General features: G+C 31.5%; 2 protein-coding genes and 1 long non-coding RNA gene across 4 annotated transcripts; 1 reads left to right on the plus strand and 2 right to left on the minus strand.

The window, feature by feature from the left end:
• Positions 1-5,659: 5,659 nt before the first annotated feature.
• On the minus strand, positions 5,660-7,601 carry LOC123911630. Of its 2 annotated transcripts, XM_045963091.1 has the most exons (3): positions 7,523-7,564; positions 7,155-7,490; positions 5,660-6,705 (listed from the first exon to the last, which is right to left on the minus strand). In XM_045963091.1, exons 2-3 carry the CDS (start codon positions 7,472-7,474, stop codon positions 5,826-5,828), a joined length of 1,200 nt encoding a protein of 399 aa, XP_045819047.1. In that variant the 5' UTR covers positions 7,475-7,490; positions 7,523-7,564; the 3' UTR covers positions 5,660-5,825. The 2 variants fall into 2 exon arrangements, with proteins under 2 accessions (XP_045819047.1, XP_045819046.1); XM_045963090.1 differs by having other exon boundaries at positions 7,155-7,601.
• A 2,002-nt stretch (positions 7,602-9,603) lies between these two features.
• LOC123911631 lies at positions 9,604-11,906 on the minus strand. The gene has a single exon (XM_045963093.1). It carries the CDS (start codon positions 11,154-11,156, stop codon positions 9,969-9,971), a length of 1,188 nt encoding a protein of 395 aa, XP_045819049.1. The 5' UTR covers positions 11,157-11,906; the 3' UTR covers positions 9,604-9,968.
• A 684-nt stretch (positions 11,907-12,590) lies between these two features.
• LOC123911632 lies at positions 12,591-14,575 on the plus strand. Its single transcript, XR_006810604.1, has 3 exons — positions 12,591-13,143; positions 13,860-14,007; positions 14,492-14,575. It is a non-coding gene; the product is annotated as an uncharacterized LOC123911632 (long non-coding RNA).
• The last annotated feature ends 3,041 nt before the right edge of the window (positions 14,576-17,616 follow it).

The raw sequence follows: 17,616 nt of genomic DNA on the forward strand, positions 1-17,616 counted from the left end.
TTGATTATTTAATTAATTCCTTTGTTTATGTTGATTTTGCCAAAGAATAACGGACCTCACACACTGAGGCCCGGTGGGACAGCGCCATTGGCAACGACCGTACAGAACCGTACATATAGATCACAGTGATAACCGTATTGCAGGCAATCAGTCCTCCAAATTATGCACTCCAAGATTGTCTTTTGATCACCAGTTTCTCCACTTGCATAGCTGCCAGCGGTCAGAGTGATGATGATCAGAAGCACAAAAGCCGCAGCAATGAGTTTCGCCATGAAGGTTTGTAGAAGAATAAACTAAAGAATTTGTTGGGTAAATGACTATTTACACCCCTACAAAATTAGGGATTTTTCGTTTACCCCCCTATGCGAATTTGTTTTCTGTTTACCCCCTGCAATATAAAGATTTTCTCATTTTGCCCCCTAGATGGACAAGTGGGCATATGACTGTGCATCTTTGCTTACGTGGCATGCACACGTGGAAATACATTAAATTTATATTTATTTTTAAAAATCCACGTCAGTTAATAAATTATTTAAAAAAATATATATTGTCAAAAAAATAATAAAAATTTCTTTTTAAAAGTTTTTTCTTAAAACTTTATTATTATTTTTTTAATAATTGTTTTATTGTCAAAAACAATAATACTTTTTTTTTTCAAAAAATAATAATTTTTTATATTAAAAAAAACTCTTAAAACTTTATTATTATGTTTTTTTAATAATTGTTTTTACTATAAAAAAGAAATTATTTATAAAAAAAAAAATTAAAACTTTATTCTTATTATGTTTTTTTAATAATTTTTTTTTACTATAAAAAAAAATTTATAAAAAAAACTCTTAAAACTTTATTATTATGATTTTTGACTGTTAAAAAAAATAATAGTAAAGTTTTATGAATTTTTTAAAATAAAAAAAAAAAAAAAGTTTATTATTTTTTAAATTTATTTGTTTAAAATCTTTTTAAATTTAATTTTTATTATTTTTAAAAATTATTAAAAAAAATAATAAATTTTTAAGAATTTTGTTTTTTTTTTAATTATTATTTTTTGGATTTCTTTTTTTGGCAGTAAAAAAATTAATAATAAAGTTTTAAGAATTTTTTTTTACAATTTTTTTTAAAAGAATATTAACTGACGTGGATTTTTTTAAAATAAATATTAATTAAATGTATTTCCATGTGTGTATGTAACGTCAGCAAAGATGCACAGTCAGATACTACGTTGTCCACCTAGGGGGCAAAATGAAAGAATCTGCACATTGCAGGGGGGGTAAACAGAAAAAATATTCGCGCAGGGGGTAAACGAAAAAACCATAATTTTGCAAGGGGTAAATAGGCACTTACCCGATTTTGTTTTATGGTTTGTCTTGATAATACACTAAACCATCATACTATTTATAGAAGAATAATTGATCCATCCATTTAGTTTACGCGTTGTCATCAAGTCAATCACTTTGAAAATGACTTTTAACAACTCTTTAATTTGGACATGGATTTGGTGCACTTAATGCGTGACATGATAATGCATCTGGAACGTCCGATCAAGAACTGATGAATGAGATCTTTTGATGGTTACTTTTTCTATATTTAATCTGAGATGTCCGATCATAAATAGATGACCTAAGTTCTTAAATTAAAAATAGGAGGGACTGAATTTTTTTTTTTGTAAAAAGCAGAGTAATTTGAGAAATTTAAAACTTATACGTAAAGATAAGAGAAATGGAAATTCTAAATAAGAATGAAGTTTTGAAGATTTATGGAAATTCAATTTTTTTTTATAAGCAAAATTTTGAATTATAAGGAGTATAAGGAGCACTCAACCCTTACAATTCAGAGAAACACCATTAGATGTTTTGTATGCAAGCTAATGAGTCATTGCACCAATTAGTAAATACAAAAGAGGATGTATTTCCTATGCGACATGTTTATTGTTTATTTCCTATGCACCAATTAGTAAATACAAAAGAGGACGTATTGGTGGTGGACTCCAATCGGATAATATAATTTTTATTGTTTATCCAAAAATTTCTTAATTTGGAATCAAGGATTCACACCGTAATTTAAGTTTTCAAATAAAAAATTCCAAATTTTTTATCGGATATTATTCAAATTTAAAGATCTTATCAAAAACTTACGGCAACTTGCCAAACAAAAGCTATGAGAAAAAATAGTAAGGGTATTACTGGCATAAAATAAGTCATCTTTATTTCAGAAAGTCCTCTTTCCCAAGAAGAGAACATTAATTAATAATAATTCATGGAATTTTGATCTTTTGATCTCCCTATATTACCTTCAAGCCCCCATACCGACTAAATTATCCTTAATAGCGTTTCGGATCATAGAATCTGAAATCGCTTAATTTCGAAACACAAAATTTAAAGTAAATTGATTCCAAAAACGCATAATTTCATAACGTAAATTCTAAAACATACTTTTTTGAATTATTTTAATTTAAAGTTTAAAATCCCAAATGCAAATCCTATAATCTTAGATTTTGTGTGTTGTTATTTATCTTTGGTACGATTTTTATTTTTTATCAAATTGGTAGGCTTGTTGAGTCAAGGAACTTCAATTCATTGAAAGTGTTAAATGAATTGTTAGATGTTTTCTCTCCCCACCACCCGTGATTCTTTTATACCCCCCAATATTCCGATTTTGCCCTTGCAAAAAACTTCGGTTCGCAGAAACCGAATTTTTTCTAGTACAAATTCAGAGTAAATTTCGGTTTTCAAGGCAAAAAAAACTTCGGTTTCTATAAACCGAAGTTTTTTGCAAGGGTAAAATTGGAAATTCAGGGATATAAAAGAATCACGGGGGGTGGGGAGAGAAAACATCGAATTGTTATTTTAGACAAATTTTCAATTTGAACAAATGGGTAGACCCAAGAATGTGATGGTGCTTGTGTCATGTGGTGGTCAAATGAGGTGGTGGCTTACTGGTTTGGCAGGATAGAATCATTCATTTTGGATCCTATGATACAAATTTAAATTAGTTAAAATTTCAGGGTATTTTTCGAATTTTTGGGAGGCCTAAAGAGCTGTGTCAGGGACTAATTAATAACTTAAAATTCTCTGATTCACAGACCAAGAATTCTCCAAATTAGAGAACCAATAATCGGTTCCGACCCCAGATTTTAAGTGTCCCGTTCGAATTATGAACTTGGTGTTCCGTTTTTTTATAAGTCGTAATTTCACATTTTTTAAGGATCTATAAGTCATATATATAATTGTAAAAAAAAAAAAGTAAAATTATACTGCACGATACAAAAACTACAATAGAATCATGACAAAATTAATCAATTCGAACACGTATATAGCATCACACACTAGCTGCAAATATTAATTATAATTTTCTTATTGCATATGCATATAATCAACAAACTGAGTTTTTTTGTTAGTGTAAGCCCAATTATTTGATTTGAATTTTTAAACACTAGCTTCAAAAATTGATTTTCTTTATCATCTCAGTATAGATTCTTTGCAAAAGTTGTGGGAATGCCTCGAATAATATTGAAGCCAACATGGAAGGTGCTCTATACTTGAGGAAAGTTTATCTGAATATATAGTTTTAGCTCTAATTGGCAAACTTCTTCAGAACTCGAAAAGATGTTCAGTTGTTCTACAATCAGTGAGTTCTTATCTACTTGTTATTAATTTTCTGGCATTCTTTCTTTGCCTTCACGTTTGTTCACATGCGTATTTTTGAATGAAATTGTTGTACTTATTCATGAAACTGTATTGTACTTTGAAGAACATTTTAGGTGAAATACATATGAGCCACATTAGTGATTATATGACATAATTTAATATAATATATGATGAAATCAATGAGTCTTGCAAGACGTTGAGGATAATGAAGAGTCCTGAAGCAATTGGTCTCAGTAACACCGATCACCGATGCATGTTTATATTTAAATCACGGTGGCACTACAGTCGTTCATATTGAAACTTGTTCACGTATATGAATACAAGAGGTGAGCTGCCCTAGAGAGTTCTAGAGCACTCAAGAGAATAACTGTTACAATATACTGTTTTTGACCTAGAATGAATCTACCTTTTTTCCTCCTAAGTGCCTCCTTTTATAGTCCAACATCCCTTGACCTAATGGGCCTTCTCTTGTGTTGAAGTATCCAGACCCAATAAGTATGGCATTGGGATCCATAAACAGCTCGTCCGTACATGACGCGTGGAATTAGAACTCACGTGGCTCACGTCACTCGTCATGCAGGTCACGTGGAGGCGGAACAAACCTAGCTCACGTCACTCGTCCGTGCAGGTCACGTGGAGGTGGAACACGTGAAAGTAGAGGTGGCTCATGATGTAATTTAGCTAGGCCTGTAGGAGTGGAGCTCGTGACGTGGCAGAGATGAGCATGTAGAAGTTGATCTCATGGTGACCTGAATGGTCAAACTGTAATATTATTTCATGATATGGTCTCCATATCAGTCCACAGTCCACCAAGCGTCAAACCAGTTAACGTGTAGACGTTTATTTCTTTATGAGGTCGACCTATACCAGTCCAAAACTCATCAATAATCTCATATTCAAATTGGAAAACAGAATTTTGGTTTTATAAAGGAAAAAGAAAATTGTTTCTGAATTGCTACTATGGAGTTTATGGTCTCTGTACTTTTGTTGTTGAACTCATCTATACTCTGATTCCTGTAGCCCCTCGAGACATGGAAAAGTGCGAAAGTCACAACTTGCAGGATGCAATGTGCCGGTTGTACACTGATCCATAAAGATCATAGGTCACATTGACATCTGCTAATCATAAAATACCTTCTTACATGCTTATGATAATCCTATATACAAGAGTGGAGCCTTAGTCCTAAATTTTATGTTAGAACCAATATATTAGGCAAGTTATAGACTACAAGTCATTTTGGTGTAGATGTTATATTTCCTTGTTTGTTCACTTTAATCACAGTCCTCGAGGCTTCTATTTGTATATAAATTTTGTATTTTGCTATTAACTTGTTCAAAAGTTTTAAGTTTTTCTTCGCTCTCGTGCTCACGCCCTTTGTGCCTAGTTTTCAGACATATCTCCGTTCAATAACATGTGCTGAGAACAGTGGATTCTTGTATATGATTGGGAGGACATAGCTGTTGAATAACTTGAGGCCACTCTGCTTATTTGATTGCAAGCGTGTACCGCATTTCAATAGGAGCCGTGTGAATGTTTACTTCAATTATAACGATGCTACTTTTCTTCTTTTTTGTCTAATTGATTGAAAGAGTGGAGATTTTATGAAATAAAGGAGGAAATGGAAGACTACTCACTGTCAACTGAATAAGTTTTAAGCCCCTCGTTTGCACCCCTTACGTCTGTCGTTCTTCTACACCCTACCCACTGTCGTTAGATGCACTTCATCCTCACATCTGTCGTAGTTCAACGCCCTTCACTGCAACTTTCGCAACTTGAAGTCTTCAGATATCGTACTTATTATTATTGCTTTGATTCATGACTGGTTTGGTTATTCTGACATTGCCAACAATTTTCTGAAGATATATATGTTAATGCCTTGTATCGTTAAGCAATCAGGCTATTCCTCGTCCGATCCCCCTAAAATGCAGCAGGCATTTTATTGCTGGTTTGGTTAGGCTTTGGCATGTGTTCATATCAAACAAAACAAAAAACAGTAACAAAGAATGCAAGAAAGTTCCCAATAATTTATCTTATAATCTTTGCAATATCAAAATGGTTACACTCCAATTCTGTAAAACTTAATGTATGAAAAAATTTCTTCTTAATTAAGAAGATACATAAAATTGAATATGATTACTACAAACCTATGCATTCTTTTCTTTCTCATGTACAAAACATATTCATTCCCATTTTGTCCTTAATTCATGATAGTGTTTGAATGCATAAGTCATTACTATGCTTCCATCTAATCTCTTAATTACAAAAGTCTCAACCAACACATAACATCCAAATTTCTTCCATCCATTAACACTCCCTTCAAATTCTTCCACTTTCTTAACTCTAAATTCCTTTTCTTTTCCACCAATCCATCCAACCTTTTCTTGCTCCCATTTCATTCTCTCAACTATTGCAGTACTCAATCCAACACTGTTTTTTTCTCCAACATTATTGAAACTATTAAACCACATCAAATTTTCTGCTACATCCATCATATTATGATCTACCATAGCTTCCCATCCAGCAATTACAACCATTTCTTTTTGAACAACAGCGTCAACATTCACGGTGTTTCCCATCTTACCATCATTCTCACATGTAAAAACCTGTTCCCATTTTTGCTCTAGTGTCATCTCATAATACATTGATTTTCTCATTTCTTCTTTCAATGTTTTATGAGTTCCTTCCTTGATAAACATAAAGGGACTATACCATTTTCCTACAACAACACTTTCTGAACATCGGTTTGTTATAGAGAATTTGAATTCTGGTTTGCTCGAACGGAGGGAATCATCTACACCTAATGCTTCTCCAAGACATGAATCATTTGATGTTGAAGCACTCACTTTCCATCTTCTACTTAAAAACCTTGGAGGGTATCCATCTTCAGCAACAGATTTAGCTGAGAAACCGCTCCTTAAAGTAACTTTGCTTCGACGAGGATAAATCTCAAACTCTTGATGTGTGTCATTGATATCTAGAGGATGTAATGGTACTTCTGAGACAGAATTGTAGAAACAAAACGTCTCCACGTCTTCCTCCTTTGAGTTAATGTATGCTTCTCTGCAAAAGAAAATGCAAATTACATCAAATATAATACTTAAACATCTCAACAAGACTACGCATTCATGTTAAAACTTAAACAATTGGTTCAATACGAGTTATCTTTGTATCCCAGTGTTAAGAGTCTCACATCAGATGTAAGATGGTTTGAACATGGATTTATAAGTAAAGGCAATCTTCATCTTATAAGCCGATTTTGTAGCCTTGTAGGGTTGAGTTAGGCTCAACTCCAATTCTAAAACTCAAAGCATATCATCTACAGGCATTGAGCCGTGACAGCGGGCTGTAGAACTATTAGATCTGAATTCAAAACTAACTTGTATTCAGATCTAACAGCTCTGCAGCGCGTCAAGAAGATTTTAGAGTAGTAATTATCAAACTAGTCAAGTTTCTATGATACACATATCTAAGTTAAAAAAGTAATTATTTTTCACTAAATTAAGACTTACCCTCTTTTCTTGCCATGAAGATGTATGACATAGTATTTATTGGAAGACAATGGCTGATTAAGAACTGGAATGAAAGCAACATTATGGTAATGAGTAGTTCTGTTCAATGAAATTCCTGATCTATAGAACAACTCAAGGTTCATGTTTTGAGGAAAAGGCAATCCCTTAACTTCATTGTACTGTCCCAAACCAAAACAGGAGGTTGGTTCCAAATCAGTATCTTGAATTACAAGAATACCAGAATTAGGACCTTCTGGTGGAGGCAATGAGAGAGCCTCTTCAGACTTCTTGTAAAATGAAAGAGGCCTAGTCACATACATTTTCTGTATTCTAAATTTGCTTCTTTTTTTTTTAGCTGTATTCTAAATTTGCTTCACTCAACAATACTCTTAATTTTTATGTTCTAACTTAATGTATATGGTAATGAATGCACATCATGAACTTATATATATATATATATATATATATATATATATATATATATATATTAGATGAAGTGTTACTTTGACATGGTCAAATAATTGATAATTTAACTAAACGTGTATAAATGCTCAAGTTTGACTGAGGTTAGTGAAGAAAAATAAAATTTTCTTAAGAAGAAAAAGTATAAGTACTTATTTGGGGATTTTCAAATTTGGTCCCCACATCACAATGAAGGGTCCATTTTGGATTTGTCTATTTGGAATGTTTCAACTAAAAAGTAAAGGGAAGAAGATTCGGGGATTGGCACAGTCAACATTCATGAATGCACATGTAGTCAATGAAATTTAAACCATTTGATCGAGATCGGGAGGTTTATATTTAAAGATCATAATTTTTATATTTTAATTAACTGTATTTAAATCTAATCCATTTGATTTTAATCAGACGATTGTGATGTACTGACTGCATCACAACGCCTGCACTGAACCCATGTCTGATGTTGAGGGGATTGAATTTGACGCAGTTAATGCTGTGAGCCGTCCGATTTAAATTAACGGTTGAGATCGTTGGACTGTGTTATAGTTGATGCATAATCTAAACCGTCTGATCTCAAATCAACAGCTATGATTGAAAACAACGTGTTATTGCATATAACTTGGATAGCAGCCGATCCAGGCCTGATGTTGAGCTGTCAAGTTGAAGAGATTGGACCAAGCATGCAAGTAAAAAATATAAAAAAGTGTTGAGGATGTTTTGTAGGTGGGGTACAAGTAGTTTCAGCATTTTTAACTTTAACAATTCATGATATGGTTGTTGTTGAAATATAGTCCACTTTTGTAATGATTAATAAAATTCGGCCCTAGTATGTTCATTTCTAATTATGGTTGCTTGAAGAGTACATGAAAGCATTTTTCATTTTGTTTAGTTTATGTTTTCTAATTATTTGGTTTTAACTAACCTAAAATTCTCTACTACATGATGCTAGTTGTAGGGAATCAGATTCAATCAGTCGTGACCGCATGCAGTTAGCGATTGTGAACCGTCTGATCAAGATCAGATGGCTTAAATTTTTAAACGGTTTTTTATTTTATTTTAATATAAAATTATGAGTTGACATTTAAACCGTTCGATTAAGATCGTACGGTCTAAATCTGTTGAATGCATGACTGCACCACTATTAAATTCATTGAATCCAGGTCCTAATTGTAGACAACTCTACATTTATCATTGTGATTAAACATGTGATGTTCCTCCATAAACTATTGTAATTATTTTTGTATTGTTAGTATGATCCATTATTATTTTTCTTGAATTCGCTTTTGTTAAAAAAATTCTATATTTTATTTAAAAACTATAGTGTTAATAGGGTTTGTATCTTTCTTTTCCATGTTGCTCATTATGTTATGATCTCGGTCATTTCATTCACTTTTTCTTTTCTCTGTATTTTGTTATTTTTTTGTTACTTTGTGGATCAATCCACTCTTAAATTAAAGAAAGGAGAAAGGACTAAAGTGAAAGAATCGAATAGGATCTAAATCCGTATTAGTGTACAATAAAATGTTGTGACAAAATTGGCTTGTAATTTATTTCAAAACAAAATTAACTATATTACCAAGTTGTATAAATAAATTTCTAAAATATTAGTAAAGCTACAATTCAAACATGGACAAGTCAAAAGAGAAAACCCATCTCAATTTCCTTGTTATTTCTTTCAATAATGCAGTCACCAATGTATAAAGTTGTTGCCACAGTAATTAGTCTTTTTTTTTTTTTTATGTGTTTAATAAACTAAAACCATGATCTATGTCTTGTTGATATAGGTGATAGCAACTAGTCAAAAGTGTCAATTTTGGCAACCAACTTTTGTTGTAGAACTCAACACTTTTCTACATAGAAAATTTTGCAATTCCAGCTTGGTTTTTTGGCTTGATTATTAATTACTAAGCAACATTATATGATTGAGTTTAAGAAGCACTTTCCTTCTTCTTTCTTGACATTTAATAGATAGAAAAATTTGACAAGGGACTTTCCAAGAAATGTGAAGTTCTCTCTATTAAGGAATTTTTACTAAAGAAAAAGAAAATAACATTAGTAGAAAATAAAGATAAAAATGTCTAATAAGCAACTACAAACAATTTAAACAACTTACTAAAACTACCACCCTAATTAATGAAGCTACATAGGAAGCCTTTTCGAACTCGGATCCTCTCCTGCACTTCTTCATGTGACTGTCCATCAATTATACTATATGGTGTCAATTGCTAACATTTAATGAAAATCAAAGGCCGAGATCGAGCAGCACCATTCAGTGGCCGGAGAGAACTCAAATCCAATTTTTTCTTTCATTCTTTTCTTGCATTTATGCATTGTATTTGACTTGATGAAATTTTCTCATGTTTTGAACATAAGGTCTTGATCTCTTTTCCTTGAACTTCCCCAATTTGAATGATATTTGAAAATCCATCTCCAACCCTTAATACTTTTTCTTCTTTCCCTTTTAATTCCTCTATCATTGACACTAATCCTACATGAACCACCACTTCCACTAGCAAAAACTCCATCACCACCACCATCATGTACCATGAAATTTCCACCACCACTTCTTATACTTCCAAAAGCTGAAAGTGTATCACCCATTTTTCCATTTATGAAATCATGTTGCTTTGATTCTGATGAATAATCAAGTTTCAAATCAATAAAACTAGACTCATCTAAACCTTTAAAATCACTCTCTCTTAGCGAAAACACACGCCGGTTTATAACACCATTGTAGCTACTTCCATCAGTTTCCATTACACCACTCTTTCTACCATTTTCATATTCATAATAAAAATCACTTCTTCTTGGTTCTGCTTCACTATAACCACTTCTTCTACCAGATTCCAACATTAAACCACCATTAACACCTGAACTTCTTGCTGCAGAAATTGAACTTCTTGCACCTGATAAAACAGAATCACCACCATCTTCAGATCCAAATATAGCTCCACCTCTAAAACTACATAAAGATCTTGATCTTGATACACCACCATGATGATTATTATTATTATTATTATCAACCATCCATATCTCACTTTTCTCATCAAACCCACCAACACTTCTTCCACAATCCTTTTTCTTGTTCTTTCTAAATAGTTTCCCAATTCTCCAAAAACCTTTATGTCTTTTGATATCAACACAGTTACTACTACTTCTTCTTAGCACCATAACTTCTTCTTCCTTGTCATGAATCTTTGTCTTTGTATTTGAATTTGAATTTGAATTTGAACTCAAATGCTGAATTGGGTTGGTTTCATTTTTCTCATTCTCGATAAGAAATGAAACTCTACCAACACTTCCAACTTCAACAGAACAAGAGTTTCTATTTGAAGTGATTTCATCAGAACAAGAACAAGATGAAAGTCTTTGTTCTCCACAATCTGAACACACAAGCTTCACCAAACGCTCCTTAAGACAATAAGCACATATACCACCAGAAGATGAAGATGGATGTTTCTTACATGGAAGAAAATCAGAAGTAGAATAGTAACAATCCATTTCATTTGTATAAGCTTCAACACCTTTGTTTCTATCTTTCATTGCTTCACTCTAAGATGAAGTTTCAAAAGTAAAGTGTGAAAAAAGGAACAAAATACTTAGCTTCAAGAAGCAGAGTCTATAAGTAAGTAATAGTAATGAAAAGTTGATAATTTTGGAATTTAGAGTGAGAGAGAGATCATAGAGGCTTTTCCTTTACGTTTTCTTTGCAGGAAAAAAATAAAGAGTGATAGAGAAAAAGAAGAATATGCAAGAAAAGAAATAAAGGAGTAGCTTCTGTAAGCATTATTGTGTAGCAAAAAGACTAAAACAAGAAAAAGAAAATTTGAGTGAAAATTGAGTGAAAGTGGAGCTACTACTACACTTGCATCGCATGCATATGTAGATGATAATTGTATATATGAGATCGGAACATGAGAGTATTCTCCATATAATATTATATCTCATAAGAGTTTCTCCGTATAAATATATTTTATCTAATTCTGCAATACAAAAACACAAAAAATCATATCAGTGCGGATTCTAAAAACCTCTTAAGAAAATTTGTAAAATAAAAAAAGAAAGTAAGAAACAATCAATCTTTCATTTTTATGAACTGTCAAACAACAAAATTTGATGAAGGATTTATTTATATATTTCACATCCCTTGATTTTGGCAATGATTTTTGAGAATAAATAAATTAAATGGCTACAATAAGCACTTTCCATGTGTGACATAATTGGATTGGATCCCTCTTTGAAAATAGTGGGTTGAGAAAGCAACCCTTCATAGTAACATGAGTGTGGCACGCATACTCATTTGTCCACTCTCTTTTTAGCACCCTATATCATCATTCCTTCAAGCTACTAAACCAAAACCATTGTATAGTCTATTTTAAACTATGTCCCTCATAACCACGTGTCTCACCGACACATATGCTAGCTCTTATGAATTCCTTCGCATAAATATTTTTGATATATTATTATATTTTGGGTACACAAGATGTATATTATTATTATTCTTAAATAAATTTACTTTATAAAATTGTGTTACATTTAATTTATTATTTTATTTTCTATTTTCTATAAATATTATATATATTTTCTTGCACACTAGTGAGACTTGTTATATAATAAAATATGCTAAATAAATAATACCCGAAAATTACTTACTTAGACTATAGCGACCATCGGCCATAGTTAGCATTACTCATATAAATATTTTCGTTGTGCTAAAAAAATTATATTTTACTTTTCATACTTTTTGTTAAATCTTGTTCGCATCGGCCAGAGCTAAGCCCAACAAATAAAGAAATTATGCTTTTTTAAATCCTACGTTGTTATCAATTTTCTAAAAAATTAATTTAATTCTTTAAAATGTTTCAAAAAGTAACTTCTGAACGCACCGAAAGATAACTTTTAAAATTTGTGAATTTATGTAAGTTTGTAATTTTTGTACTTTCACTTCTTCAACGTTCAACCTCTCAATTTCTCAAAAGCTCGCATTTTTATCGTGTTTTTTGGTCTCAAATCAAAATTGCTTCATTCATAGATGTTTTATACAATAATTTAACGTTAAAGAGTAAGTAATGTGTGTTTTTAACATATTATTTTTTATGTAACGTTTTTTATATAGAAACTATACTTGTACATATTGGAAGTTTTCTTTCAAAAGTGCAAAAAGATATTTCAAAACATAACTTCAAAATGTTTCAAAATTAAACATATATTGAAAGTTATCTTCTAAAACATTCTAAAAGGCAAAATTAGAATTTTTAGGGGAGGGGGGTTGAGAGCAACGTCGGAGGCCTAAAGAGCAAAATTCCAAATAAAATGATCTATTGAGGATCAAGTTATGGACACGTCTTGGATTTTGAAATATAACTTTTAAATTTTGTGAATTTATGTAAGTTTTTAATTTTTGTACTTTCACTTCTTCAACGTTCAACCTCTCAATCTCTCAAAAGCTCGAATTTTTTCGTGTTTTTTGGGTCTCAAATCAAAATTGCTTCATTCATAGATGTTTTATACAATAATTTAACGCCAAAGAGTAAGTAATGTGTGTTTTTAACAGATTATTTTTTATGTAACGCTTTTTATATAGAAACTATACTTGTACATATTGGAAGTTTTCTTTCAAAAGTGCAAAAAGATATTTCAAAACATAAGCTCACAAGAAGATCTGAGTTTGGAATGCTCACAATTCGAACTCCGATTCCTGTATATAAAATGCAAAATCCCTATATCAACTGATCTGAGTTAAGCTCACAAGAAGAGTAGTATTTTTTTTTTTTTTTTTGGTCAAGAGAAGAGTAGTATTTTTATTGGCACCGTAAATGAAAAAAATCAATATTTAAAATAGCAAGGAATTTATATTTTTTTATAAGAAAATGAATTATTTTTTTTCATACACTTAATACTACAAATTTATATAAATGTTGCCCCTATATAAATGAATTTAAAAAGTTTGGAGGGACTATATGGCTGATGTTGGTCCCCATTTTCTTTTCTCTTTTCTTTATGCTAATATATCGTTTCTACTTTATTTAATTTTTGACTGAAATTAACATGTACTACCAATATTAATTACTAGTAGGGCTTTAAATTAATTAAAAGACATGGAGTTTGGTTGATTTGAGGTAACAAAGAGAAGAGGTCGATCGATCATTGGGGGGCTGGAGATAAGAGGTTTAGCGTGCCGTATTAGATTTATTCATTCTATTCCATTCTACTTATATCTGTATTGTCTTTTCCATGTATGTAAAGGTAGTAGGACCCTGTTTCATTTCATGTTCACTCGTGGTCTGTTACATCACACTTGGCCTTACGCTCTTTCCCATCATCAAAGGATTGCATATGGGGAGAGGAGAGGAGAGGAGAACGCAAGCAAGCTGTTAACTTTGAATTTTAAAATGTATGAAAGTGACATTCATGGTTTTTAAATATGGATAAGGTTAACTTGTGTCCTTAACGGTCCGTTTGATCTGCAAAATATAAATACTGGACAAGACAGTATAAGACAAAACAATCTATGACAAACGTTTAAGGTATTGAACAAACTTTGTGTTGTACGATGTTTGGTGGACAAAAAGTTATTTTGGTATTTTAGACAACTTGTGTTGAGGACAAAAAGTTGTCCCGTGGTTGTGTGGAAGACAAGAATTTCAAGTTTTGTCCTGTCTCTTGGCCCCCAGTTTGTCCAGTACCAGGAACAGTTTGAAAATCAAACACAGTACAACAGAAGTTGTTCAGTCCCTTATTTTTTAGTAGATCAAACGCACCCTAAGGACATATGTTAAGAAGATAAATGTGAAAAAAAATTATTGAACTTGTCGTGCATTCAATTATCTAAACATTAAATTTTTTTGTATCATTAAATACTATATTTCTATTTTTAGGTAGCTTGACATGTGCCCTCAGGACACAAGTTAAGATAGCCCTTTAAATATATACTACCACTCCGTATTATTTTTGTAAATTTGTAATAAGATCATAAAGAATAAAAATATGATTTGTATCCAAAAAATAAGAAAATAGATAAATTTATTGTAAATAAATATGTGTGATTTTTACTTGTAAAGAAACATAATAAAAAAAGAGTGATTGTCTAACTTAACTTAGGTGAACACTTTAATACCGTGAAGTTTCGTTGGATAACAACATTTTGTAAAAATAAAAAAAAACGTCATATTATATTTTAGATTAATTTATTTTAAAATAAATTTTAATTTTAAATGAATTTTGTTTCTAGAGTGCCGACGATAACCAACAAAACTTCAATGTCACTTCAACTCTAAATCACACGAGCACAACATGAAATATCGTCAATCGAGACACATGTGTTCGATAGCATCTCTTTTAGGATCATTTCCATGAGAAATGTTTATGCTCGACATGCTGTCACATCTTAGCCTCATCACTCTCGAATCACATCTTTCTTGCATATACATTTTTCTCAAAGACGCAATATTTTAAAACGACACCATGTCGTCTTCCAGATGCTACCTTAAGTCAACTCTCCTAAACTTTAGAATGGCAACTTGGATCGGAGGGCTCTTATTCTGGACTAGGCCTATGTTCATGCTCGTTGTCGTGCTCGACACAAAACTTAAAGGACATGGCTGATCCACTCCTGGAGTCTACATGTAACAACCCAATTTTTGTTACTTTAGAGTTTACTTTATTTTGAGTTTTGACCTTTTATTCTTTTATGCCTCTGTAGTTTTTATCGTGCTTAATATTTTTTGTGTACAAAACTTTTCCAATTTAAATTTTTAAAAGTTTGAAAAGGGGTTATTATTTATATGAAAATGATATTTTTTATGTCATGGTTTGAAGAAATATTTGATCATGAAATTAGACGAAATGTTTACACAAACTATTTATCCTATTTTATGGAATTACTATCTTAATTTAATTGAACTTGGTGCTTTAAATAAATTACATGGATCTTTATTTAATTTGAGCTACTAAGTATTTATCCTATTTTATGGAATTACTATCTTAATTTAATTGAACTTGGTGCTCTAAATAAATTACATGGATCTTTATTTAATTTGAGCTACTAAGTATTTATTATTATAATTTCATTTGTTTTAGTTAAATATAGAAAGTTGATAGTTATTATATTATAGGCTTAATTAGTTAAATGGTCCTTAAAGACATTTTAGGTTTCACAATGGTCCCTTAAAGAAAAAAATGTCTGTTTTGGTCCCTTAAATATATTTTCGTTTGCCACTTTAGTCCTTTCCGTTTATTTGTTTTAATCTGAACCGTTTGATCTTTTTGTTGAAAATCTAATGGTAGGATATGCATGTCTACAAAATATAATGGTGAATCATCATCAAATAAATATTTCTCTTGTTCTTCATTATCTTCTCTCTCTTGTTCTTCATCTTCACCACCAATTTCATCAATCTTCATCAAACAAACCCAAAAAAAATCCAGATCTCCAAAAATTGAAAACCGAAATTCTCAAATCACAACCAAGTAATTCAAAAGAACAAAGAAATCAAAGCCCAAAAATGAAGCTTTGATTTTTAAGCAACCACATGAATCCAGTTTTGATTTCCCCCATAAATCAAACGAATTCTAACAACTTCCGAAAATTACGGTGGAGGAGCATAACAAGATCTTGATGTTGGATCTGAACGGCGACGGGATAGAGCAGAAGACTAGTGACAAGGAGGAATAAGAGGAATGGAGTAGATAAGAATTTGAAATGAGATTCAGTTGTTGCCGGCGGAGAATGTGACAATCACCAAATTAAAGAAGATTGAAATCTGGATTTTTTATGGATTATGTTATATGCTGATGAACAAGAAGAGATGAGAAAAAATAAGATGAAGAAAAATATAACAAAATTAAATGTTGGCAGTTTATTATAAGATAAAATAGACATACAAGATCTAACGGATTTCTTTTTAACAAAATAAATAAATGGTTAAGATTAAAAAATTAAAGAGGTCTTTGGTAGACCACTTATAATGTTGGTACATCTTATAATTTTGGGGTTAAAATTTAACGGAAAGGACTAAAGTGACAAACAGATATATCTTTAAGGGACCAAAACGGACTTTTTTTTCTTTAAGGGACCATTGTGAAACCTAAAATATCTTTAAGGGATCATTTAACTAATTAAACCTATATTATATGTTTATAACTCGATAGTTTTATGTGTGTATATATAAGTTAAGTTAGTTTAATTTTATATAGTATGTATATGATCTGTTAGTTTTTAAGTATATCAATCGGTTCATGTTTTAATAGTATATATGTTAAATGTTAGTTGGCTTAAATGTAGTTTTATCCCCTGTTTTGAAAAATTCGAAATTTTACCTCTTCTATTTTAAAATCCGGAGTTTTACCCCCTATTTTATAATTTGTTGGATTTTACCCTCACCAAAATTCTGCACAAAATCTGCTTCTGAGCCTCAAGTTAAAAGCTTCGCACAGAACTCAATTTGGATCAATAATTCGCCAAACTGGTACCGAAACGACCGAAATCGAGTTAGTTTTCCATAGAATCAAACTCCACTAAAGTTGGAGTTACAGAGAGAGATTAATTACCGTTTTAGTGAAGGTCTGTCCAAATTAATTATCGTATAAACTATTACTGGTACTTTCGTCGTGCCTCTCACCCTGTAGCTCATTTTTGAATAGTATTTACATGTATGAAAAGCTAACGAAGTTACCCTTGTTGGCATTTCAATTTCGTCGATTTTAAAGTTACGATGCGTTCAATAGATAATGTTGAATTTGAAGGTCAGATGTAGATTTCTGCAGAATTAGTAATTGGGCAGATCTTCACTAAAACGGTAATTAATCTCTTTGTAACTCCAAATTTAGTGGGGTTTGATTATGTGGAAAGCTAACTCGATTACGGTCATTTCGGTATCCGTTTTGTGAATTGTTGATCCAAATTGAGTTATTTGCGAAACTTTGAAGTTGAGACTCGCAAACAGATTTTGTGCAGAATTTTGGTGGGGGGCAAAATCCAACAAATTATAAAATATGGGGGGTA

Source organism: Trifolium pratense, linkage group LG2 (assembly GCF_020283565.1).
Source record: "Trifolium pratense cultivar HEN17-A07 linkage group LG2, ARS_RC_1.1, whole genome shotgun sequence".
In the NCBI taxonomy this organism is placed as follows: Eukaryota; Viridiplantae; Streptophyta; class Magnoliopsida; order Fabales; family Fabaceae; genus Trifolium; species Trifolium pratense.

Excerpts from the sequence above, each read along its gene's own strand:
- LOC123911630 (XM_045963090.1), bottom strand. The coding sequence starts at position 7,474 with ATGTATGTGACTAGGCCTCTTTCATTTTACAAGAAGTCTGAAGAGGCT. Across the intron at positions 6,706-7,154 it reads CTTCATGGCAAGAAAAGAGG|AGAAGCATACATTAACTCAA; the intron begins GTAAGTCTTAAT and ends TTTCTTTTGCAG.
- LOC123911631 (XM_045963093.1), bottom strand. The coding sequence starts at position 11,156 with ATGAAAGATAGAAACAAAGGTGTTGAAGCTTATACAAATGAAATGGAT.